This window comes from Xenopus laevis, chromosome 4S (genome assembly GCF_017654675.1).
Source record: "Xenopus laevis strain J_2021 chromosome 4S, Xenopus_laevis_v10.1, whole genome shotgun sequence".
NCBI classification, from domain to species: domain Eukaryota; kingdom Metazoa; phylum Chordata; class Amphibia; order Anura; family Pipidae; genus Xenopus; species Xenopus laevis.
In genome coordinates, this window is record NC_054378.1 from 107091329 (window position 1) to 107117643 (window position 26315).

Genomic DNA, 26315 nt, shown 5'->3' on the forward strand with positions numbered 1-26315 from the left:
TTTGATGTTTGTCAGAGGAGCAACCTTCTAACCTTGCACCTGCATTCAGGGGGACAGTAAAGAATAGCTGCTGCTTGCACTACATTTACTGTATATCTTGCCTGTGTTTAGACTGTGGCTGTTATAGATTGATGACAGAACTCTACTGATCCAGTACTTTATGACTCAAGAAGGCGTGGCTAACATCAATATGTTCCAATAATGCCAGTAGGCTATAGATGAACTTGCTTGGGAAACCCCTTTATTGCAATAAATGTTGTCCTTTCATCTGTTCCTTACCTGAAGTCTAGGTCTTACTGAAAACAGAATAGTGACCTAATTCTACAGACAAGCCCAGTAAATAACAAGGACAATTGATATAAGGATTAAGAATGATTGAGAGACTGCTGTGAGAGGGATAATGAAGAGCTGCTGGGCACCTTTTCCTCTACAGAGTTAAAGTATCAGCCATAAACACCTATAGAATTTAGTCATTCATACCAGTGTGTGATATGGCCAGCGCTGCTTATAATTACTCGGTTATAACACAGATGTGTGATCACTTGGTGTAAGTCCAAGGTCAACAGCTACTGGATATCATAGCACAACCTGTACCACATCTGTTTCAATTGCATTAGGCATTGTTATTATATGTGGCTCTGCTTGACTTATATCATCATTTGGTAATGGTTTATGATATGCAGTATAATATATATATATATATATATATATATATATATATATATATATATATATATACTTTGCAATGAGAGCTCTATTAAAGGAATTTGCATAACAAAGGCATATGCTATTCCTTACATTCATTCCTCACATTGATAACTATCTTTAATACACTGCTTGCAACTAAATTACCAGTAAACAGATGGCTAGACTGATTCTGTCAACAGATACATAGATAGATAGATAGATAGATAGATAGATAGATATTATATAGATAGACATAGTTTAGATTATAGATATCAATCAGATATATGGTGATAGATAGAATTATAGATATACTGTATATTATTGATAAACAGAAATGGAAATATTTAATCGATGATATATAGATAAACAGATAACGATACATAGATTAGACAGATGATAGATAGATAGACATATATTTAATGATAGATAGATTAAAATAGATTAGAGATAGATCGATATTATATATAGATGGATATACATAAATTAGATAGATAGATAGACTTACATTAGATGATAGATATTGTGAGATAGATAGATGGATATATATAGATAGAGATACTGTAGATAGATTTAAAAAATATATTCATAGGCATAGATTAGATGATATATATTGATAAAGTAAATGATAGGTCATAGAGAGAGAGAGAGAGAGAGAGAGAGAGAGAGAGAGAGATAGATAGATGATATATAGATAAATAGATAGATAGATAGATAGATGAGCGATAGATAGATAGAAAGATGGATGGATGGATGGATAGATAGATAATAGATAGATGATAGATAGATGATAGATGATAGATAGATAGATAGCCATACAAGATAGTGATAGTATGCAAGAAGTCTGATATTTAAGAATACCGCATCTCTGTCCCCCCTGTCTCTAGTTATCTGTATTAGATAGATAGAAAGAAATATAGATGATAGATAGAAAAAAAGAAAGATAGATAGATAGATAGATGAGCGATAGATAGAAAGAAAGAAAGATAGATAGATGATAGATAGACGGACGGACGGACGGACAGATAGATAGATAGATGATAGATAGATAAGTGATAGATGATAGATAGAAAGAAAGATAGAAAGATTGAAGATAGATAGATAGATAGATGATAGATAGATAGAAAGATAGATGATAGAAAGAAAGAAAGATAAAAAGATAGATGATAGATAGATAGAAAGAAAGATAGATGATAGATAGATAGATAGATGAGTGATAGATAGAAAGAAAGATAGATGATAGATAGATAGATAGATAGATAATAGATGATCGATAGATAGCCATACAAGATAGTGATAGTATGCAAGAAGTCTGATATTTAAGAATACCGCATCTCTGTCCCCTCTGTCTCTAGTTATCTGTATTTCTGTATTAAAGAAGCCCCCATGCCTGTTGCTCTTAAATTCTCGTTTCCATGGTTACCCTATGATTTTTTTTCCCCCTTTCAACATTGAAGGAAGATATGTGTGTGTTTGTTTATGATTTTCCCCATCCCCAGGCTAAACTATTGTGGTGTTTGCAGGACACAGGCAGCAGAGCAATATTTTGGGCCCTGGTATTTAATAATATGGAATATTCTATGAATGTCAGTGCCAGTGTTGGGTCCTGGGGATAGTTAATGGCAGTTTATATCTTGTACTTGGCTTGGCAGATGTGGGAATATAATTTGCACATGTATGTAGATGTAACTACTTAGCTACCTAAAAAGACAGGGCCTTACATCAACATTATGGGCTAATGTCACACCTGGCAGTTTTCAGATGGCAGAAAGACATGCATATCATGGTAATGATGAATGGAAACAGCTTGTTGTCACTCATACAGGCAATTTTTAACCTAAAAAAACACTTAAATGGCAAAAGCCAAAACAAGTTGGTACCAGTGGTAAAACTGTCAGGTGTGACATTAGCCAGGCGCCTCTTGTTCCCTGCATTGGGTGCACAAGACTGGACCAGCCCTGTTGCTATGCAGGCATGGGTGTGGTTACTAGTGTGAAGGTGGGAAGATAAAATAGGAGATGTATTTTGCTTCTCTGTTTGTTTGTTTGTTTGTATGAATGATGCCAGTGCTGTACCATTTTCTATCTAAGCCTATCATTGCCACATTGTCTATGGACAGTTGTGTCCAACCTGTGACCTTTTAGTTGGTCTGTCTTTTTCCAGCATAGTCTGACATTACCCGGGGCAGCAATTTCCACCACTGATCAGTAAGATGTCAAGTCCTTCCAGTAAAGACAGTTCTTTGGGCAGCACTATGGCAGGTAAAGAGTGTGAAGGTCTGATGGCACCATATGTACTCATCATACATAGTGATGGGCGAATTTGCGCCGAATTTCGCGAAACGGCGAAAAATTTGCGAAACTGCGCCGGCGTCTCGTTTTCGACGCCGGCGCCTGTTTTTCCGACGCCGGCGCCCGTTTTTGACGCCGGCGTCCAGTTTTTGAAAAAATTAATTTTGACGCCGGCGAATTTTTCGCAAATTTATTCGCTGGCGGCGAATCGCGCAAATTCGCGGCGAATCGCGCAAATTCGCCGCGAATTCGCGCCTGGCGAATAAATTCGCCCATCACTAACATACACAATGTTTCTGTATATATACTGCCTGCACCTAATAGTCAGGGGGTAACACTGGAAGAGTGTAGGGTTTCCCTGCTAATCTATGTGCTCAGTGTGAATCTGTATTCATGAAGTCTTACTCCTTTCAGGGTAACTCTTGCACCTAGATATCAAACCACATGCCAGAAAGTTGATATTGCCTTGCTATGATGTGACTATGGCAGCCACCTCTGTCTACTCTGTCCCTGCTCGATATCATACCTCCCAACTTTTTGGAAATAGAAAGAGGGGCAAAAAGATGTGTTGCACTCTGCGTGGCAAATTTTTTTGATCACACCCATTTTGTGACTACTCCCCCTAATTACCATATCCATGTTACAAAATTTGTCAGGTTATGAAAGTTTTAACACATTTCTGTGGTTTTTATGTGTTTTGCTAATGAAGGTGAATTGCCCTTTAAGCTGTAAATCACAGTTTCCCCAAGAGACCAGCTTATCTTAAATTGTTACAAAAATATCTAAGTATCTATTCAGGGCTCTCTGCCAAAAGCCAAGTCAGTTAGAAACGTTGTATCTTTTTCTAGCTGTTTAGTGCATAAGATCAACGAGAAAGTTGGGACATTTCAGTACAAATCCAGGACTGTGGGTTGAGCTGTCAAAATCGGGACTGTCCCGCAAAAAACAGGACAGTTGGGAGGTTTGGGATATATAGATGCTTTCTCGGGTCTGTAAACACATGGGGTTATACTACTTAGGAACAATTGATATGATGCCTATGGCATTTATTACAATTGCCTTGAGTTTCCTCTGTAGCATTTACTTCCTTATGTAGCACATGCATGTTGATGCAAAAGAAGGAAACAATAGAGTATCCCTAACTACAAACTGCATAGCACCCCGGTATGTTTGCCTTTTTTTTCCAGGAAAGCATTCAAACCACAATGAGCCAATCCTTACCAGCTCTCATGAGAACTAAAGCCTAACTAAAGAAGTAGCTAGAAATGTTGTAGATTATGTTTTGGGCTTATGTACCAGCCCAAAGCAACCACAGCCCTTTAGCAGTAAAGATCTGTGTCTGCAAAGATGCCCCAGTAGCTCCCCATCTTCTTTTCTGCTAATTCACTGCACACGCTCTGTGCTGCTGTCACTTACTGAGCTTAGGGATGGATGCACAATATACAGGATATATATATATATATATATATATATATATATATATATATATATTATAAATGGCACAATATAAGGCTGTAACTGATTGGTAAATAATTATTGGAACATTCCAGCACAATTAGCATCAGAAAACCTAATGTTCTGCTTGTTTATTTGTGCCGATCCCTAAGCTTAGCATCTAAACAGCTGCTCAGAGACCACTGAGCATGTGATTTTACTAAGAATTTAATATGGCAAACTCCTGTGAACACTCTGAAGGCCTGAACCATTACTACTATATAGATGCTGAACCGTTAAGCTGGTTCAATCAGTTCAATATATAAAATGTGGTATTTCTAGTCATATTCAGTTTTAAGGTTTAGTTCTCCTTTAAAGAGTTCTATAATTTGGCTGCAACAGAGGGATATATTGCTTTTCAGACTTCTTGGGTTCCAGCTCTCTGTTGATTGCCAACATTTTGGCCTCCCATAACAAGGCTAGAGGTAAAAAAATAAAATCTTGCTCAACATTCATGCTTAAGTTCATGCTTATTAGCCTTTATGTGGGTTCCCCTACTCTTTGGATCCTCCCATAGCTGGTGCTCAAGGTTTAATAAGCCCTTTTTAACATACTTCACTTGGTATATAAATACATACTTTAATGTCTGGGTGAGTGAAAATAAATTGGCGGCAACCCCCACTTCTGAAATAGAGCCTTTGCTATTAGGCCGTTCTATGAATCAGTCGGATGCCAATAACAGGTGCAGTCTCATTATTAAAGACGTGAGCCAAGAGCGGCAGCAATACAAGATGCAGATAATGGCTCAGCTCCCATCAATAAACACAAAACAAATATGTAAATGATTCTGCTAAGTTCCCGTTCTGAGCCAGGAAATCACATTTTTACCCTGGGTGACTTCATGTGTGATTGTTTTATTGATTGCATTGAATACCGTAAGCTGCTAAGATTTTGTCTAGCAACTTTGTCACTTGGAAAAGGAAAAAAGGAAATTCCCAGCTTTATTGATGATAATGTTATGATCGGCTCTCTCCGTTCACTTGGGGAGGCCTCCTGGTCCCCATGGGAAAGCAAATATGTACCAGCTTTGCACAATATATGTCTAGTTTTACCCGTGTTACTTTATAAGGCCAGGGAAGTCTATGAGACTAGAAACCGCTGAGGTTGATCCCTATTTGTGGAATGGTACGAGTGAATGGTATAAATTAATGGCATCATCAATGCATAGCGTTTGCAGGAAAGGCCAAGAGAAGGTATGAATTCTTATCTAGGTAAATAGCATTGTAGATCACATATATTAATCTCTATAGTTTGTAGATAAAGACTGCTGTTCTTTCACCTGTAACACTGTCTCTGATTGTACTTTATAGGATTCACCTTGTGATACAGTGTGATTCCCAGTGACCTTCGAACTCCCCAGAGGACATCTGATGGTGACTCTTCCCTGCTTTCTTTATACAATTCCATTGCTCTTCTGGGACTCTGAATTTGTCACTTACACCTGACCCAACAGATTTGCTGATGGCCTCATTGCTTTGGGCTCTCCTTCTTCTCCCAGTGTTAGAAACTGATAGTGGTGGTGGCCCTCCTCGGCCAGAAATCCGTGTGGATGGAGATTTTGTGATTGGTGGGCTCTTCCCAGTGCATGAAAAGGGTGGACCTGGGGCTGAATGTGGGCGGATGAATGAACACCGTGGTCTGCAACGATTGGAGGCCATGCTATTTGCCTTAGATGCCATTAACAGAGATCCACACCTTCTTCCGGGGCTTCATCTTGGGGCCCATATTCTGGATACCTGCTCCAAAGACACATATGCACTAGAGCAAGCCCTGGAGCTAGTTCGAGGCTCTCTGACACGTGCTGATGGGCCTCAGCACCTTTGTCCTGATGGGTCTTATGCCATCCATGGGGAGTCGCCTACTGCAATCAGTGGAGTGATCGGTGGCTCATACAGTGATGTATCCATCCAGGTAAACTCTTGGTAGGAAGGTATAATTTGGGGATCTAAGTGAGGAAGTAACAATATTGGTTTGGAAGAGAATTTCAAGTACTTGTTTCATGATAGGATCATGACATTGGGATTCTTCTAAACTTGTTCTCTGCATGGGAGTATCTGTGATCATCAATACAACCCCCCCCCTTTACATTTAAACCTTTGCCAGTTACTATCAATAATTGGAAGAGTTGCTTTGCAGACAAAAGGAAAATCTAAATATACAGAAAATAAGCAGGTTTAGGATCTGTTATCTAGAAACCCCTTATCCAGAAAGCTTCAAATTATGGAAAGGCTGTCTCCCATAGATTCCCTTGTATCGAAATAATCCAAATTTTTAAGAATGATTTCCTTTTCCTCTGTAATATACTTGACCCAAGCTAAGATATAATTTATCCTTACTGGAAGCAAAACCGGTCTATTGGGTTTATTTAATGTTTATGTGATTTTCTAGTAGAAAATTAGAGAAAGATCCATTATCTGGAAACTCCAGTCCTGAGCATTACAGGTCCCATACCTGTACATGCAAAGAGTAAAAAAAAAACTCAAAATCTTTGCTGATTTCTTTATGATGCTTCATATAGATAGTGTTTACTTTTCCATGTGCAGCAGTGCATTACAGTAAAAGTTCTATCCCAGTGTCAATTGCCTTCCCAATAAAGCCCCCAATATACTGCACATACACCATTTAGCTCTCATACATGTACAATGGGCACATCTGCCACTAACTCTGCAAAATATTATGGTTAAGTTTTAAAGAGAAATAATTAGGGCAAATTTGCCTTTGCCATGCCATCACATTATTTACAGTTCTCACCATGAGAACTTTGGTATATTATTATAGGCAGCAACATTCCTCCAGCGAAACAGAGCGACAAACTTCCACATCCATCCACTGACAATGATTAAGCCACCTAGTGGACAAAATGAATAGATTCCTCTGTTTTATAGTTCATCCGGCATTTTATTCTGTGGAATACAATTCATTTCATTCTTGGGCCATTCTGACAGAGGTGTGGGATGAATTCCAAGAGAGGCCAATGGATTACAATATTAGTATATATTCATGATAAAATAATTATACATTTCCACTTTTGCTCTGAAATTAGTAAATGTAACTTTACAAGAGGAGCCAAAACCCTGAACAAAAATGTGTATATTGCAAAAAGGGTTTTCCCCCCATTATAATATTTTTGGGGGGATTTACCTCTGGGTATTCAGTATTCTCTTCTGCCCTGTTAAACTGATGCAAAGTCCCCCTTATTAATATTTATGAAAATGCCTCCTGTAACCAACACATTGCTGCCTGCACCTACATGCATCCAAGCAAACTATTCCTATGCTACTGTAGGTGCTAAATTCAGCACTTCTAGAATTAGATCTTTGCTTTTCTTACTTGTGCTCCTGATTGCAAGCACCTTAAAGGGGAACAAATACAAGTTTGGAACCGGTTATCCCGAATTCTTGGGACCTGCGGTTTTCCAGATAACTGATCCTAATTTGGATCTTCATCCCTTAAGTCTACTAGAAAATCATGTAAACGTTTAGTAAACCAAATAGGCTGGATTAATTATTACAGAGAAAAAGGAAATCATTTTTAGAAAATCTGGATTATTTGCATAAAATGGAGTCTATGGGAGATGAACTTTCTGTAATTCAGAGCCTTCTGGATAATGGATTTCTGAATATTGGATCCCATATATTTCTATATATACATGCAACCAAACTGTAGTGGATTGGTAAGAATTAATTTTGCATAAATAGATGTTAAAATATAATAATGACTGGCCCGATTACTACAGAGTTGCACAGTAAGTTGGCTACACTGTCTCACAGCCAAGCAGATCCCGACACCTGGTTATGTATAGGGGAGAATTTAATTGAAGGAGATAACAGGAATAACAAATCAAGGCCAGGAAGTGAAGCTCAGATTTATGGTCATTAATTCTAAATAATCAATATCTGGCTAAAATAAAATGACTGACAGGTAGTCATACATTTTGGTACGTTAGAAAAATGTTCAGTAGACTATAAATGGTTCACCCCTTACTAAAAGCTTTACAATCAGAACTTATGAGGATAGTGAGGCAGAATGTGCTCCTCTGCACCACTTTCTTCAAATACATTAGGTGTAAGAACCTTTACTATTGGTACTGACCTTTGACATTCTGGTTTCCTTCTGTGCATGACTGTTGTGTTATATATTTTTCATTGTTCCAAATGGCTCATGATTGGTAGTTAAGGCTGGATATATAGAAAGAGGACAACAGCACATTATATTTACATTCATTTAAAACACTCTAATATTATGGTGTTACTGTTCCTTTAACCAGTAATTTACATCTCTTTGCTACTCTTTGATTTGTCATGACACCAGGTAGCAACAGCATCACATATTCATTACTCACTACTAAAGGAGATACAATATTTCTCCTGTATTAAACCACGGCATTCCCTGATGCATGCCACACATTATGCTGTATGCAGAAACCCTCAGAAGACAAGATATGTTTGTCATACATGTGCTCATTCCTAAACTCGCCCTTCCAATTCTGCCGCCCTATGCCTGGACCTTTGTGGCCTCACCACAAATCCAGGGCTGTCCATTAGTGCTTTTTAAATATTGCTAATTGCGAATATTTATGCACAAACTCTACATCTGGATTACACCACGACTTTGGTGGTGGAGAAAATATTCGCAATATTGTGAATTTAAGTTACTGTCATCGCTATTTTCACGCAACAACCTAGCACTGTGGACGCACTCACGAAACACCCGTCTGATTTCCAAGCCATTTACGAAAAATTTATTTGAGAAAAATGACAACGCAATATTTTAGCATTTGAGAAAAAGCATGGGCAATACAGCCATTTTCAAATAAATATGCACTGTGCAAACTTTAAATTTTGCACTCTGTTTACTTTATGTAGGTGAGGGTAGCAATTTGGTTGCTTGAGAAAGACATACGGACATGTTTAAAACCATAAGAAAATAATATATCTTCAAGTTTTGTGTTTGTGCCAACTACATTAACGACCAGTTTTAGTGTGTATGTTCTTATGGCAGACTTTGTCCATGTATACATAACATATGGTATAACGTGTATAACATGGTGCACTGGAATCAGTGAAGGCAAAACAGATCTATGAGAAACTCTCATGACAAGCTCAGATATAAAGATACAAATTGCAGGTAGAACAATTGTGACTAGTGTTCCTAATATATTTTTTTGCCAATCACTTCTCATAGACTGGGGCTCATGTTATCAATGTACACTTCAGCCTTGGCATTAGATTACCATCATTTGCTAAATATTAGGTTGCTGAGGCCCTGATTAGAGCCTAAATATGTGGGACTGAGCCCAATGACTGTCTGACAGTTAACCTGCACAAAATAGGTGCAAAAACGGCAGCCTTAAGCACAAGTAGCGTGTGGACCAACACTAATCTACAGGACGAATTTAAACTCCCATCAGGGGAGCTGTCAACTCTTCACCAGTCACATTTAGTCTCAGGTGAATGCTTCCCAGGGAATGGACCTCTTCACCGTCAGTACTTTCAAGTGTTTGTTTACTAGCAAGATGTGCCCTAGACCTAGGGCAATGGTTCTTCCACTTGACTTGAAGTCAGCAGATGAAAGCTGTTATATATTACACTGTTTTCTTCTGGAACATACAACAGAACACAGCCTATTAATGACCCTAAATAGGTTGAGAATCCCCTAAATTGTAGAGCCAAACCGATCTTAATCCAAGGCACATTGTCAATAGACAAATCTTACCATTTTGCCCTAATGACTGGCAAGGTCATATCAGTGGCATCATCCAGGGAAAAAAATAATTATACACTACCTTGCAACCATTCTGCATTGCGATGCCATGGCTGAATCAGTACCTTAAGTAGAGAGGCAAGATGGGGGCTATTACCATGTACTGTATGGCTGTATTTTGTTAAATGCTGTTGTTATTAAAATTATTGAACTGGCACAACAGGGCAATTCAATTGTGCTGGCTCAACAATTTCAAGCTTTACATTGAAGGGTGCCAATCCCCTTGGCTGAGCATCAGGCTAGAGCTTTAGGAGAGCAGAGTGTGCCGTGCTGAACAATATTTCCCCCCCTGTTGTCATTACTCTGTTTGGTTTTTCTAAGGCCTGTTCAGATCTCAACTTTCTGTTTGGTTTCCAGCCTTGTGAAACTCAAACAACAATCTGGCAAATAAATAAAAACATTTAAAGGTACTCACTTCAACATGGCTTAGCTATTATCATTACAGAAACAAAAAATAAAAAGCAAGTAATAGTTACATTGTTACAAAGTTGGGTTGAAAAATTACCAATGTCCAATCAATCAATTAAAAATAAGAATCTTTTTCTAAATTAACATTTTTGTATCTCAGACCTTTCTTGATCACTGATTTCTGTATAATAGATCCCATACCTTGTAATTAGAAGTCTGGGCTAACTCGTCAGGCAGAATACAGATAGAGATAGAGTTTCCACCAGACCCGGACTGGCAATCTGTGGGTTCTGGCAAATGCCATAGGGGCTGCTGTAATATACCATAGACATTTACTATTTAGTGGGCCGGCGGGGAGCTGTTTGGGCCTTTGTGTGGCCTGTTGGGGCCTCGGGGTACCTGCCAGGGCTTATTTTGATTCTCAGTCCAGACCTGGTTTCCAAAACTGGACATCTCAGTTTTTCAGTTTTTCAAAGGACTGCTCATTTAAGACATTCTTTCATGTTTAAAATATTCAGAAACTGAACAGAAATCGTGCCATTTGCATCTAAGTGATGCAATAACCCCGACCAGGCATCATTGTTCCACCGACATCATTGTGCCTTCCTCTGATGTCATCATGCCCGCCCCACCCCCTTTTCTTCGGGTTTAGCCACTGGTAAAGGTGGCAACACTAGTTTGGTGCCCATTTGCTCTTAATATATACATTTTACATTGTTGTAAAAGTGACACAAAGCAGGACATATCTAGATTTATACAGTAGATCTCCCCAGAGAAAACTCTCGTTTAGCCTTTTTGGATTATTTTCTAATAATCCAGTCTGTCACATTCAGTTTTGCATTTGCACATCTCAGTGGGGCACTGTGCTGCTGTTCAAGGAAAGAATAAAAAAGAGTGAATTCAAATAACCTGGATATTATCTTTCCCGTGGCTTCCAAGCAGCACACACACTTGCTCCCATTACAATAAGTCTGAAAAATTTCCATCTCATTTCTTGCGATCACCTACTCATTATACTATACTAAGGAATTGATAGGGAAATCACTGAAGACGAGGTGTCGCAGTAATTCATTGCTCACTGTTTGTGGTTGTTGAGATGGAGAAAGAACCCCTAAAAACAAAAGACAACAAACAAAGGTTGAGAGAAGGGACTGGAATACAAGAAGGGAGAAAGGTGAGGGGCTGCTAGAGAACAAGAAAGGGCAGAGGGGCAATAACTGTGAGGCAGTGACATTGTGAGAAACAGACTAGAGGAATAACACAGATCAAGACCTTATCACTAAACTAAATGTAAAATGCTATTCTTTTTCTGTCTCGCTACCAAACTTGGTATACAGGGTTTATAACCTCCTAAGCGCTTCCAGCTGCTTTGTCCAATCTAACCATGGTCTTTAGTTTTTCTCTTCCAACTCAGCCCCAGGGCCGGAACAAGGTGTAGGCAGAAGAGGCACCTGCCTAGAGTGCAGCCTAAGGCTACTGGTCAGTTTGGTCCAGCCCTGCACGGTCCTATTTAACTCAATAAACAATTCTTACCAGCTAATCTTGATATATAGAGCATCCTGCCAACTTCTCCAAACCAACCCTTTTGTGTAGTGCTTTCCTCCCCCATTCCCTAAGATAACTATATATTGCCTCCCTCCCCTTCTCCCAGCCAATAACAGTGTACATTATATATTTCACTCTGTCTCCCACCTTGGTGTATTTTGCTACCCACCAGTTTTCACAAGCTAGCTTTTATGTATATTGCATCCCTCCTTTTCTACTCTACTAATGCTGGTTTACCTACCCCTTCTCCAAATAAACACTGTCGCACAATTTCTCCCAATATTTCTTCCCCTTTCCCAACTAACATAGTGTATAGTACTTACCTACCCTTCTCTTAACTAATACCTGCAAATGCCTTCTTCCTTTTCTTCTCTCTCACATCTTTCTACTAAGCCTGGTGGAGACTGCGTTCCTCCCATTCTCTAACTACCCTTGGGGTCCAGTGCTCCCCCACCCCTTCTCTCTACTAACCTTGTTGTAGAACACTTAACTCCGGGCTGAGGACATGACTTGTAACATGAATAATTCTAGTTGACGTACAAGGTAACAGCAAGGGCTTTTAACGACAGAATAAGCATTTCAGGAAAATTACTGATTTGGTTTCATAGACCAAAGGGCAAAATAATGTATATAGAAGTTCTATGTGCCGTGGCAGTAGTCTCACCAGGACTTTCTATAGATAAAACTAGTCAGTTACCTTTTGAAAATGTTATCAATTTTAAATCATTTAAAATCTTATATTCTCTGAGTTCACTTATTCCTTCAATTAAGTTCATTTGGATTTACACTGATTTCCATGTCGCCACATTATACCCCAGTCAATATCTAATGTGAAGTACAGAGTTACCTTGTACCTTTCCATGTTTCCAGCATTAGTTTGTACAACAGACCTGCCTCATTTTCTGCTTGATGATTTGTGACAACCCCTAAGCTTCACTTGCCAGAGCACAAAGAGCATGTGTGTGTCCAGGACCGCCATCAGAAATCGCAGGGCCCCATATGACAAAATTTACTAGGCCCCCTGGGCTGCACCCACCGCAAGCCCCACCTACAGGTCCGCCCCCCCCACCACACAGTAAAAAAACAAAAAAAATATTGGTGGCTAGGGTTCCCACATGTTAATTAAAAATAAAAAGATGTTGGTGGTCAGGGCCCCCCATAAAAAAACATTTGTGGCCAGGGCCCCCCATTAAAAAATATTGGTGGCTAGGACCCAACATGAGAAAAAAAAATTGGTGGCCAGAGGCCCCCCCCCCACATTATGAGAAAATTGGTGGCCAGGGCCCCTTAAAAGTCCATGCCTTCCCGAAGTCAGCAGCTCTCAGAAAGATGGGGGGCCTGGCTAATCAAGTAAGTGTGGCATGGCCAGGCCCCCCTTACCCTCGGGGCCCCCTACAACTCTCCCCCCTGTCCCCCCCCTGATGGCTGCCCTGTGTGTGTCACTGACACTCCCAACAAAATCTAAAATGGTGACCCTGTGTGCACGACTTTGAAAGCCTGGATCATTACTGTAATAGATATTTCAAACCTTTAGGCAGGGGGCAATGATAGGCTCTGTATATCAAATATGAATTTCTAGTTATATTCATTTTGTAGGGTTTAGCTCTCCTTGCATTGTTTCCGTATTCCCACCTCCTTATTTTTCTCTTATTTTTAGGTTGCCAACCTTTTGAGGCTCTTCCAGATTGCACAGATTAGCTATGCCTCCACCAGTGCCAAACTAAGTGACAAATCCCGCTATGATTTCTTTGCACGCACAGTCCCCCCTGACTTCTACCAGGCTAAAGCCATGGCGGAGATCCTTCGCTACTTCAACTGGACCTATGTCTCCACTGTTGCATCTGAGGGTGACTATGGTGAAACAGGTATAGAGGCATTTGAGCAGGAGGCCAGAGCCCGTAACATCTGCATCGCCACTTCTGAAAAAGTTGGAAGGTCCATGAACAAGAAAACCTTTGCTGGTGTAATTAGGGCACTGCAACAGAAACCCAGTGCTCGAGTGGTTGTTCTCTTCACAAAGATAGAGGATGCACGAGAGTTGTTAGCTGCTGCTCAGGAGCTTAATGTTTCCTTCATGTGGGTGGCCAGTGATGGTTGGGGTGCATTGGAGAGTGTAGTGCTTGGCAGTGAGCAGGTGGCAGAAGGGGCCATCACTATAGAGTTGGCGTCTTACCCTCTCATGGAGTTCTCTGAGTATTTCCAGTCACTGCATCCTGACAATAACACTCGCAACCCTTGGTTCCGGGAATTCTGGGAAAATAAATTCCAGTGTCGCCTTTCATCTCCAGAGTGTTCTGAACATTCACTGCGACAGGTTAAGTTTGAACAGGAGTCCAAGATCATGTTTGTGGTTAATGCGGTGTACGCCATGGCCCATGCCTTGCACAACATGCAACATGCCATATGTCCGAACTCAACTCATCTCTGTGTCAACATGAACCCACCCAATGGGAAACGCTTCTACCGTGACTACATCCTGAATGTCAAGTTCAATGGTAAGAAATTATTAAACAGGGTGTTGGTTGTGAAGCTTTGTCCCGCTGTGAGCTTTAGGGCTCACTGCAGAAATGGTTACTAACAGGCTATAGTCCAGGGGATCACCAGGTGGGCCTCAATTTCCACCATAAGCCTATATAACTTCTATACCTGGGGTCCCTAACTTTTTTTTCTACCTGGGAGCCACATTTAAATATAAAATAGTTGGGGAGCAACACAAGCATGAAAAAAGTTCCTAGGGGTGCCCAGTAAAGGCTGTAATTTGCTATTTCATAGCCCCTATGTGGTCTGGCAGGTGGTTCTGCTTGGTACTTCACATGGTCTTTATGCCACTGGGAGCAACATCAGAGGGCTTGCTGACCAACATGTTGCTCGTGTGCTACTGGTTGGAGATCACTGTCCTATACCATTTGCCACGGTCTCCTGCTAATTGTTATGAGAGTGGGCCCTTGATATCAGGGTTTCTGGAGGCCCAGTCTGATACTAGGTGGGTCCCCAAGGCAATACATATTTTGTTGGTCCATAATTTATACCTAGCAAGAAGATCCATGCAACCTATGAACCTTCAGCTTCTGAAGGACTACAACTCTAAGCACCCCTGACAGTCCTTGGCTCTTGAAAGGTACTTGGAGCTATATTTGACAGCAAGCCTACCTGTCCATCAGGTTATTCTGTTTCACAAGCTTTCAAAGAATAATCACATGACATTGTGATGACTTTGGTACATACCATTACTAGAACACTAAAGCAAACCTGCTGCAAATATGTCTGTAAAAACATATTCGGTAAAGCAAATGCATCTTAATTTCCAGATGGTATAAACTAGACTAATTGCAATCACTGGGCAGTATTTGCTCCATTCCATTTCACTCCCCCTTCTATGTTTTATTAATGTGCTCCTTCAGCCTTTCTGTTTTTTACATCCCCAGTGCAAACACTGATTCATGATGCTTGTCAACAACAAACAGTATGAGGCATTTGGTTGCATTAAGAAATACCCCAATACATTAATTATCAAACAGGTTCTTTTTTTCCTTACGAGTAGGAAGCGCCCACGTTGTTGGTCCCTGCCGTGATCTTCTCTGACCAGAATGAGAAGCTGCTTTCCTGACACAGTTCAACCTAATACATTCTGCTAGTTGTAACCAGGGGGGATTTATATTTTTATTATGAAAAACAAAGATATAGCCCAAACAACACCAGTTTAATGCCATGCTATCCAAGAAAATTACTGTAATTAAATACTGTAATTTTTTGAATGCTGACATTAGAAAAAGTGTGAGCTCTAACGTTACTTTTCACATCAGGAATTCTGTGCTGCCTGGGTTTGTGCCGTAAACTTCAATGAACTATGCCAGGTATAATGTGGCTGTTTTTGGCAATAGTGTGGTGTAAAACAAATCTGTAGAAGCTAACGTCCAACTTTGTCAGTGTAGTAGGCCTGTTGTCAGACATGCTACATTTGTAAAGGCTGTGTTGGAATAGGTCTTCTAGGGCCACCGGGGTACCTGAGGTCCAGGGCCCACTCTCATAAGAATAAGATGGAGACACTGCTAAATTCTTTGTGTTCTAGGGAGGCATGTGGTGCAAATATGAAGCAGCAGATGGGAATTGTTTAAGTTGGGTGCACTAGGAGTTCATTCTTTATCCTGGTTGGCCATTTCAACCATCAAGAAACATTGAAAGGTGAATTATATTAAAAACAATATCATACCTCCCAACATTTTGGAAGTAAAAAGAGGGACAAAAAAATTTTTCCCGCACGTAGTGCAGCAATTTTTTGACCACACCCCTTTCTGTGGCCACACCCCCCCAATTACCGTGTTTGTTTTACAAAATTTGGCAGGTTATGAAAGTTTGAAAATATTTCTCCTTATCTAAACTGTGTTTTCGTGTCTCAAAATTGTTACAAAGTATCTTATTTGCACCTGTTAGCTGTTCCGGGCTCTCTGCTAAAAGCCAATTAAGTGAGAAACTTTGTTTCTTTTTCTGGCTGTTAAGTGCATAGAAAAGAGCGACTTTCCAGTACAAATGAGGGACTGCGGGTTGAGCTGTCAAAAGAGGGACTGTCCCTCCGAAAAAGGGACAGTTGGGAGGTATGAATTATGTGTATGGATCCCTAAGGGAAATAAAATCTGTTGGAGAGTTAAATTTGGCTCTAATGGTTCTGTAAGCCTCTAGCTGAAAACTTCTTATCTCTTAATGAACCTACATAAATTTGCCTTACACTTTTTATTTCACATTATTGGTTCCATAATTATAACCATGGGATATGAGGTGCCTCTTCTTTCAGACTGCAATTGTAACAGCTCATAAAAAAAGAACTCACAATAATAGCAGTCTGCATTAGGATTATTGTCTTCTGGGCTGTTCTCTTCCCTCTCAGTCAGGGGAGCTTGGCTTGCTGCCTGCTGTGATAAGGGGCAAATTCACTAATGAACACATTTTCGCCTTGGAAGGCTTTGCCATTCGCCAATGGGGTAACGTAATGGAAAATCCACACTTTAGTGAATTTGCGGAGTAATGATCGCTCATCTGGGCAAAAATTTGCCTGCTGGGAGGGAGCGAAACTTTGTTATCGCTGAGCTCTTTCACTAGCAAATTGTCCTCTATGTCTGTTAGTAAATTGGCGATGTCCCTGCTGATGGGATTTCTGGCAAATCTTCGCTATCGACGCCCACTTCACCCTTTAGTAAATTTGCCCCAAAGAATCAGCTTGCAAAAAGCGATGCAAATAATACACAAAACAAATATATCAGTTGATTTAGGTTTAACTCTAATGACATTTTATTGGTAAATGCTTTCTGAATAACGTTCACTTTCAGACAGTTTTAGTGGTTTGAGGACCCTACTAATCCATAAAAACTGGGCACATATTAAATCTACATACCCGCATCATAAATATAAACTATCCACTTCCTTTATGAGCTATAAGAATACAAATGACTACTCTAAACTAACTTAAACTGTAGTAAATGAATGTGTTTTGTATTTCTATCTACTATTTTTTTTTTCAGCTCCGTTCCCCCCTCCGGACACAAAAAGCACAGTCCGATTTGACAAATACGGGGATGGAATTGGTCGCTACAACATCTTTAATTTTCAAAACACAGGAGGTCGTTACCATTACCAGAAGGTCGGGTATTGGGCTGAGGAGCTGACACTCAACACCAGTCTAATCCCATGGGCTAAAAATGCAGTGCCTGTGTCCCAGTGCAGTGACCCTTGTAAGAAGAATGAGGTGAAGAGCATGCAGCCGGGAGATGTGTGCTGCTGGATCTGCATTGCTTGCCAGCCGTACGAGTTCCTCTTAGACGAGTTTACGTGTAAGGACTGCGGCATGGGATATTGGCCAAGTCTGGACTTAACTGGCTGCTATGAGCTTCCCCAGGAGTACATCCGCTGGGGTGATGCTTGGGCTGTAGGCCCGGTTTGTCTTTCCTGCCTAGGCCTTCTTTCTACTCTTTATGTAATTGGGGTGTTTGTGCAAAACAACAACACGCCCATTGTGAAAGCTTCAGGGCGTGAACTTTGTTACATCTTACTGTGTGGGGTGCTTCTTTGCTATGCCATGACATTTATATTCATTTCCAAACCATCCACCTCTGTCTGCACCCTTCGTCGACTTGGACTGGGCACCTCTTTTGCAATCTGTTACTCTGCCCTCCTCACCAAGACCAATCGAATAGCCCGCATCTTCAGTGGAGCACGAGATGGTGTCCAGCGGCCTCGTTTTATCAGCCCAGCCTCACAAGTGGGCATCTGCCTGGTTCTCATCTCCTGCCAGCTGCTGGTGGTAGTCATCTGGTTGCTCTTTGAACCTCCTGGAACCCGAAAGGACACCGCTCCAGATAAACGATACATTGTGACGCTGAAATGCAATAGTGGTGATGGGAGCATGTTGATATCCTTGTCTTACAATGTACTGCTTGTATTGCTCTGCACCCTTTATGCATTTAAGACACGCAAGTGTCCAGAGAACTTCAACGAAGCCAAGTTCATAGGCTTTACTATGTATACCACGTGTATTATCTGGCTGGCGTTCCTCCCAATCTACTTTGTGACCTCCAGTGACTATCGGGTGAGACACACAACATCACTCACTTTACACTGCTCTTCATATACTCTACTGCTGCCTCCATGCCTAGTTCTACATAAAAGGGGGAGAGCTCTCGCACACCTGGATAATGTAATTAATAGGCAATTAGCTTGGTGCTCGTGACAGCAGCCTCCAAATATCCGTAAAAGGCAAACACACCGGCACACAAGACCTTTGTTGCAGGTATCCCCATGCAGAAATTTTTTTAATGCGGAAAATGCAACGTTTCGGGGGACGCCAAAGGTGTGTGCCCCGAAACGTTGCATTTTCTGCATTAAAAAAAAAATTCTGCACGGGTATACCTGCAACAAAGGTCTCGTGTGCCGGTGTGTTTGCTTTTTACTAGTTCTACATAAAAAATCATCAAGGTGTACAGCCTTTACACTGGCCATAGTATACACTGTCATAGCATCTACTGATATCCAGATAAGGTTGTACTAAACTTCCTAACAATATCTGAAGCCCCTTGATCTTCTCCATGTCTACCTTACACATTTCTTGTATCCTACAGGTTCAGACCACCACTCTCTGCGTTTCAGTCAGTCTGAGTGGCTCGGTGGTACTCGGCTGTCTCTTCACTCCAAAACTCCACATCATTATATTCCAACCACAGAAAAATGTCACCAGTCATCGCATTGCCACCAACCGATTTAGTGCCACTGGGCCAGGAGGAGCTCATGGTGAGTGAAATAAAAGAGGAGTTAATAATACAAGTACATACAAGGTATAGTGAAACTGCATTCGCCTTTCCATGATCTTCCTCCTGTAAGAGGAACAGGAGACATGGGCCCTCTATTAGTGAAATAGGTACAGTTACTCAAAACAATCCAACACAGGCATTCTTTATTCCTATTGCACTTGACCAAATGATTCATTGTGGTTGCACAAGTATAAATTATATAAAAAGTTAGTCATCAAGGTCTTGAGAAACATCTTTGCCACCATGTACAGTCAGGGTACCTTCCACTCCTCATACTTTTTTCATCTCCTTTGAAATAGTCTTCTCCACAAATGCCCCTTTTTTCTCCTTTTACTTCCACCACTTTTCACTTGGCCTATATACATTTATGGGACCTCTAACTTCAGGCAACAGTGTTTATCATGTTGTTCAACGAACAAGAAGGGTCACTTATATAATATAATTTAAGTATTACTGTGTTTTACAGCCTACTATACTAAGCATCTTATCAATTGGTCTTTATTTTTTATTTTAATAGAACTATTAGCATTCCTATACAACCTATCCAATGTCTGCAACGGAAAACGTAATGTGGTTGTCAGGGTTTGTGGTTTGTTATGTGGTTATGTTAGGGGACATGTACAGCATATGCTATATGTTGTCTCTGTTAATGTATACCTAGTGTTCCAATACTCTGGATATTGCCTATCCAAGAGTGCATGTGTGTGTGCTTTGCCCGTGGCCGTTACATATTACTGTAGATCACAAACAATGTTGAAACAGAGCATACAAATTTAGATTTTTTTTTAATTTTTTTTTTTTTTTTACCATTCCGGTGTAATTTGTTAAGGATATAATATGTAGGCATAATGGTGAAACATTTTGTTACATCAGTAAGGCTATTTTAAGTCATTACTGTGTTAATTAATGAGTAGTGGAAGTGGGAAGAGTTTTAAAGTGTGATAAAAAAAATTTAAGTCAGTTTTAGCCTTTCTTAGGTAAAACGGAGTTGCCAGGCAACCAGATCAACATCGCTTTTTCTATAGAAACCAGTGAAATGCCATTTGGTTCCTATGTATTATTTTTTGACAGGTACCCAGAATGCATGTGGATGAGCCCTGGTCAGTGACATAACTAGACTGTGCCGACCCGTTGCAAAAAAATCTTCAAAGTGCCCCGGTGCACTCTAATCTCCTTGCTCCCGCCCACTTCCCATCTCACCTCCACCCCACTCCGACTCTGCCCGTCCCAACTCCGCCCAAGAATATGACCATTCAGTAAAAGAGTCCAAACACATAAGGCCCTGGGAAATACAGGTGGTGGCCATACACAGGGAGATAAAAGCTGCCGACAGACCATGTGGGCAGTTTATTGGCCCGTGTATGGATCCCTCCGACGGGCTTCCCTGATCGATATCTGGCTTAAAGTCGGCCAGATGTCGATCGGACAGGACTAAAAATCTTGTCGGATTGCGGCCGCATCTGTTTGTTGATGTGGTCCCACGATCTGACTGCCCTGTTAACCTTCTTTATGATCCGATCGTTGGGCCTAGCACGATATCTCCCACCTCTCAGTGTATGGCCACCTTTAGATTTTCTATTTAGATCTAGTGAATCCAACACTAAGGGAAGACAGTGAAGACTCTGCTCGTGTTTCTATATATCTGGATGCCCTTTTTAATACAAATCAACACTGTTAATTAACACTTGAGAACTCATTTACCAATGGCACAGGCAAAAGTGCTGGATTTCCAAGGGGCATAAAATTGCACCGCTTAGGGGTGGCCATCTGCAGCACACATCTCTGTCCCAGGCACTGCTGCATGCTGAATGATGTGCAAATATTTGTATTCTATTAAAGGAGCAGAAAAAATGCATTGGGGCCAGGTGCGCAGTGCATTAAAAAACAAGCCCTAGAGTTTGTTAATATAGTTAGAGGAAGACAAAAGAGAGGGGGTCAGCTCTCCTATAGAGATTGCCATGACAAAACATTCAGACTAAGACCCCCAACAGGAATGGTGGATATTTTGAGAGATACCGATTCTTGGCTTGGCTTTCGGCTTGAGAGCACAACACTGCTCCCTTGTTAACTAAAATCACACAATCCACAGGGAATACACATCTTTTCCTTACTTGTTTCCTATTAGTATTATAAGGACTTGCTCCTAGTGGTATGCTGCCAATGAAGTAGCCTTGCTAGCATACACAGGGATTGTATAATATAAGACAGTAAGTTAGCTCAGGGGCAGTAACCCATAGCAACCAATCCGCAGGTAGCATTTTCTGGTCACCTAATTAAAAGCATACATATTATTGGTTGCTATGGGTTACTGCTCCTGGGCAAATTTAGCTGTTTTTAATTACATAAGGGGGTAAGTGTAGGGAATGTAGATTTGCTTAACCAGCTGGATGTACATTATAAAAGGCAACATAACTACTCAGGCTTCACCCAGATTCCAAAGATGTACATTTTGGGTCAAGTATTAATTATTATTTCCCTTAGGGCTAGCCACTTCACACTGAATTTTGCTTCTGTAGGCCTTCCAACATCTCCAAGAGAGACAGTCAGTAAACACGATTCATCTGAGCAGATAAATTGAAAGTAGACTTGTACCAAATTCTGAGATTACATGGGCAAGTTTTGAAGACACATAGGATTCTAGCACATACATTATTCCTCCTATCAAAAATCATTTCGAAAAGAGCCCCCGTGGCAACTATCAGCAAGTATTATGTTACTCGGCCATGACTCAAGAACTAACCCTACAGGGACACAACCAATGACCGACCAAATATTCAGAATAATTCAGCATCAACAAATAACAAAATCCTGACTGTCCCCAAACCAGCATGTTCTTGTTTCCCTGGACATTCCATTTGAATTTCCCATTTCATATTTAGCTCAAAAACTACAAGGAAGATCAGGGATAATCAAGTCCAAGTTACAGCAGTGATCCAAATTTGGTTGAGGAGAAAACTGGTTTCCATATTGCATATATACTATATATAAAATACACAAAAGCCATGAATTTCTTGTAAATTATATCCTTATATACATTGAGTACTGATGTCATCAGTTATAAATGGTGAGTAGTGATGTCATTTTTGTCACGACTCCCTAAAACCTGTGTATTATAATAAATAAAGTACTCTCTTTTGTAAATTATAAGGATATTAGAAGTCACCTCGGAGTACCATGACCTGTATAAAAACACTATGGTCATGAAACTCCTTGGTAACTTATAATATCCGTATAATTTAGGGATGCACCGAATCCACTATTATGGATTAGGCCGAACCCCTGAATCCTTCTTGAAAGATTCGGCCAAATACCGAACCGAAGCCTAATTTGCACATGCAAATTAAGGGTGGGAAGGGGAAAACATTTTTTACTTTTTACCTCCACGCCCCTAATTTGCGTATGCAAATTGGATTCGGTTCGGCCTGGCAGAAGGATTCGGCCAAAACCGAATCCTGCTTAAAAAGGCCAAATCCTGAACAGAATCCTGGATTTGGTGCATCCCTATTATAATTTACAAAAGGGGGTACTTTATTCACTATATAATCATTCAATCACTCAGGAAGAAGATGAGCATTAGGGCTCTTACTCATGAGCGTTTTTACCTGTGCTCTCCTGCGTTCCGTTTTTCGGCGTTCAGCCGCAGGGGAGCGCAGGAATAGACAAATTTCATTTTTTCAAATGGGGCTGTACTCACACAGGCGCATGTAGGCGCCGAACGCAGGAAAAATGCAGCATGTTGCGTCTCAACCTGCGTTCGGCGCCTACATGCACCTGTGTGAGTACAGCCCCATTTGAAAAAATGAAATTTGCGTCTATTCCTGCGCTCCCCTGCGGCTGAACGCCGAAAAACAGAACGCAGGGGAGCGCAGGTAAAAACGCTCATGTGTAAGAGCCCTTACCACTGTTATCTACTTGACTTGGAGCGTCTGGCCTCATATAAATAACATTCACTGATTGGGCAAGACTAATTAGCTAACACAAATCACATTGAATACAGACCTACCCCTCTCCTAGGCATGTTTTCTACCCAAGGTGGAGATTTTGATTCTGTACGTTCCAGACAGGTGGGTCATTTAAAAAAAAAAACCTAATTTAATTTTTTTTTTCAGGGAGGGGTTCTTCTAATGAGCACTTTGATCGGTCAGCTAACTCCCTTGAGCAACAAAGGCCTGAAAGTAAGATTAAAGGGAAAGCTATCAGCCCAATTTGTCTTTATGTATCATGAATGAAAAAGAACAATCCCAAGAGTCATCAAACCGCATGGGACAGACTACACTCATGGATGAATGATTTATTACCCCCATTATTAACATGTATTTATACAGTGGCAACATATTTCCCAAGGCTGTACAATAGAATGTTGCCTTAATGAAATATACAATTACTCACAAATACTGACTAATACAGGCGCATAGAGGGCCCTGCTCATTAGAGCTTCCCCCCAACCCATTTCTTCCACTCTATTTTGTTTCTAACAGCAATCTCTGCACGTCAGTGAAATACATGATATTTTTTTAACTCCTTATATAGTATTTAAGGGGTTGCCTTAAGCCTTGCAGAGGAAGGTTGGGGGAGGGAATTGATTTCTAATTAACTGTGCATTTAACGAGGGGGGGCTACATTCATGTGACCCACTGCTCTGACAGTAACCTGGAAAGGAAACATTCATTACCGCAGAAATGGTGGCACAACTTTCATCTTTTTGCCTTGTGTTTCCCATTCCTTTTTATATGATTAACCCATTCCTCACACACATTTAATTTGTTCTTAATAGAAGTGTTGTGTTTGCGGCTTCTGTGCTCACCAACCTAACTGTAACAGAGTATGGAGTAGAGTCCTTCTCCATAAGAAAACCTCTAATTATTTTTGCAATATACATACAATGTTTTTAATGGCTTCTGAGATAGTAGAGATGCTGAAATTGCATTGTCAGTCTGGAACAGCTTTCAAGAGCCAGTGTCAGCAACTTTAGGGTTAAATGATGCCCCACAATCAGTTAAAGGAACAGTAACACCAAAAAAATTTTTAAACAAATGAAAATACAATGTAGTATTGTGCTGCACTTGTAAAACTGGTGTGTTTGCTTCAGAAACACAAATATAATTTATATAAACAAGTTGCTGTGTAGCAATGGGGGCAGCCATTCTAAGCTGAAAAAGGAGAAACGGCTCAGGCTACACAGCAGATAACAGATATGAAGAATAATATTGTATACGACAGAGTTTAACTAAGTATTCTTTGCTTGAATGGCTGACCCTGTGGCTACACAGGAGCTTGTTGATATAAACTGTAGTTGTATTTCTATAGCAAACACAGCAGTACATTATATTGTCATTCCTCTAAAATACTTAAATTTTTTGGTGTTACTGTTCCTTTAAGTTTACCGACACTCTCACTGTAACAGAGAGGGCTGCTGAGCAGATGACCTGTTATAAAACTGCTAATATCACACAACAACAAAAAAAGAAATGCATGTAAATTGCAAAGGCATGGAGTAAGTTTTCTGGTTTAAATTCTCTTTAACTGGATACGTTTTCATTCAGTTTTTATTTGGCTTGTGACTGGACCAGTAGTCCAAGTGACACCATTTATTTAACATCATAGATATACTTGGGCTCATTTGTGGTTTGCTGCCCATTGGTATAGTAAAAGGGAAGACAAGCTTTTCCTTTATCTACACATCTGCAGCAGAGATCAAATGATGAAGTCCAATAGGCAAAGCAACTGTACAAGCTTCAGTATGTTGTAATCTGCTGAAAATGTACTATATATATTTTTTTTTACTTTTCTGTTCCACCAATCTCATGCTCAGTTACCATTAATGAAAAGAATTTCTTATTTAGCATTTCTACCTAACAAGCATTCTGTTGCTGACCTCCTATCCACCTTCCCTGGTTGATGAATCTCTCACCCCCGGGGATTGTTTTAATAGGTTGATTTAGATTCACATCCCTACAGAAGCTTCTGGCTTCCCATTTACTCCACATCCTCACTAACCAGGGAGTTAACAAGATGCTGAGTATTTCTCTGCCTTTTAGTTAAGCTCTGGGAAGAATCTCCAACAATGAGACCCTAATAACGATTTCGTTTTCAACCATGTTTCTACAGCAAATACTTAATATATGTGCATTTATTTAGGGTGTGTATTGGTATTGTACAATGCTCAACTTCTTCATATAAAACTTTACATGTTGTATGTTTGCAGGTTCAGCTGTGCAGTATGTCCCAACTGTCTGTAATGGGCGTGAAGTGGTGGACTCGACGACTTCCTCCCTGTGATGCAATCAGAACAAAGGGGGTGCCATGTGATGCGTACTGATGTCATCGGTGCAGGAGGGGGCTCTTCTCTAACAGCATATTACAGCGAGGACAGGGTCATCTATAGTCACAGTGAGCAAGAGCATTCTGTCTGTAACAAGGTGACCTAGAAAGGACAGGTCAGGTGGGCCTGAAACTCAGCACTGGATATTTTCCTGTACGAAACTGGATGTGATTGTGGGCGTTTTCTTCACATTTGGATTATTGGAAATGCCAAAACTAGGACACCCTATAGGAAATTTTGGGAAGCCTGTTTTAGCTTCTGCAGAGGTCTGTAAAAGCAAGCCAAGAATACATTGGATGTAACTGCAGCCTTGTACTTTATGGCTGCTGCCAGCCTTGAAGTTCTAAGTTTGTCTTCCCATTGGTTGTATGGTGTTGTAGGAATCACATTCAGTTTGCGTGGTAAAGCTGCTAACGATTTTCTGTAAATACATTTTCTGTTTGTAGATTGAGCAGTCAAACTCCCAATCATGAACACAAGTAAGCCAGACTACACAAATTCTCAATGGAAAAA

The 26315-nt window shown here is 40.4% G+C and overlaps 1 protein-coding gene across 2 annotated transcripts; it reads left to right on the forward strand.

The window, feature by feature from the left end:
* Window positions 1-5930: 5930 nt before the first annotated feature.
* Window positions 5931-26177, forward strand: grm2.S (glutamate receptor, metabotropic 2 S homeolog). 2 transcript variants are annotated; one of them, XM_041561693.1, is made up of 6 exons: window positions 5991-6380; window positions 13843-14680; window positions 17699-18762; window positions 19292-19460; window positions 23590-23655; window positions 25686-26177. In XM_041561693.1, exons 1-6 carry the CDS (start codon window positions 6090-6092, stop codon window positions 25757-25759), a joined length of 2502 nt encoding a protein of 833 aa, XP_041417627.1. In that variant the 5' UTR covers window positions 5991-6089; the 3' UTR covers window positions 25760-26177. The 2 variants fall into 2 exon arrangements, with proteins under 2 accessions (XP_018116813.1, XP_041417627.1); XM_018261324.2 differs by lacking the exon at window positions 23590-23655 and having other exon boundaries at window positions 5931-6380.
* Window positions 26178-26315: the final 138 nt, after the last annotated feature.

Bases quoted from the DNA above. Each gene is read 5' to 3' on its own strand.
- grm2.S (XM_018261324.2), top strand. From the start codon at position 5,931: ATGGCCTCATTGCTTTGGGCTCTCCTTCTTCTCCCAGTGTTAGAAACT. The intron at 14,681-17,698 runs GTAAGAAATTAT...TTTTTTTTTCAG, and splicing joins CCTGAATGTCAAGTTCAATG to CTCCGTTCCCCCCTCCGGAC. The intron at 18,763-19,291 runs GTGAGACACACA...TGTATCCTACAG, and splicing joins TGACCTCCAGTGACTATCGG to GTTCAGACCACCACTCTCTG.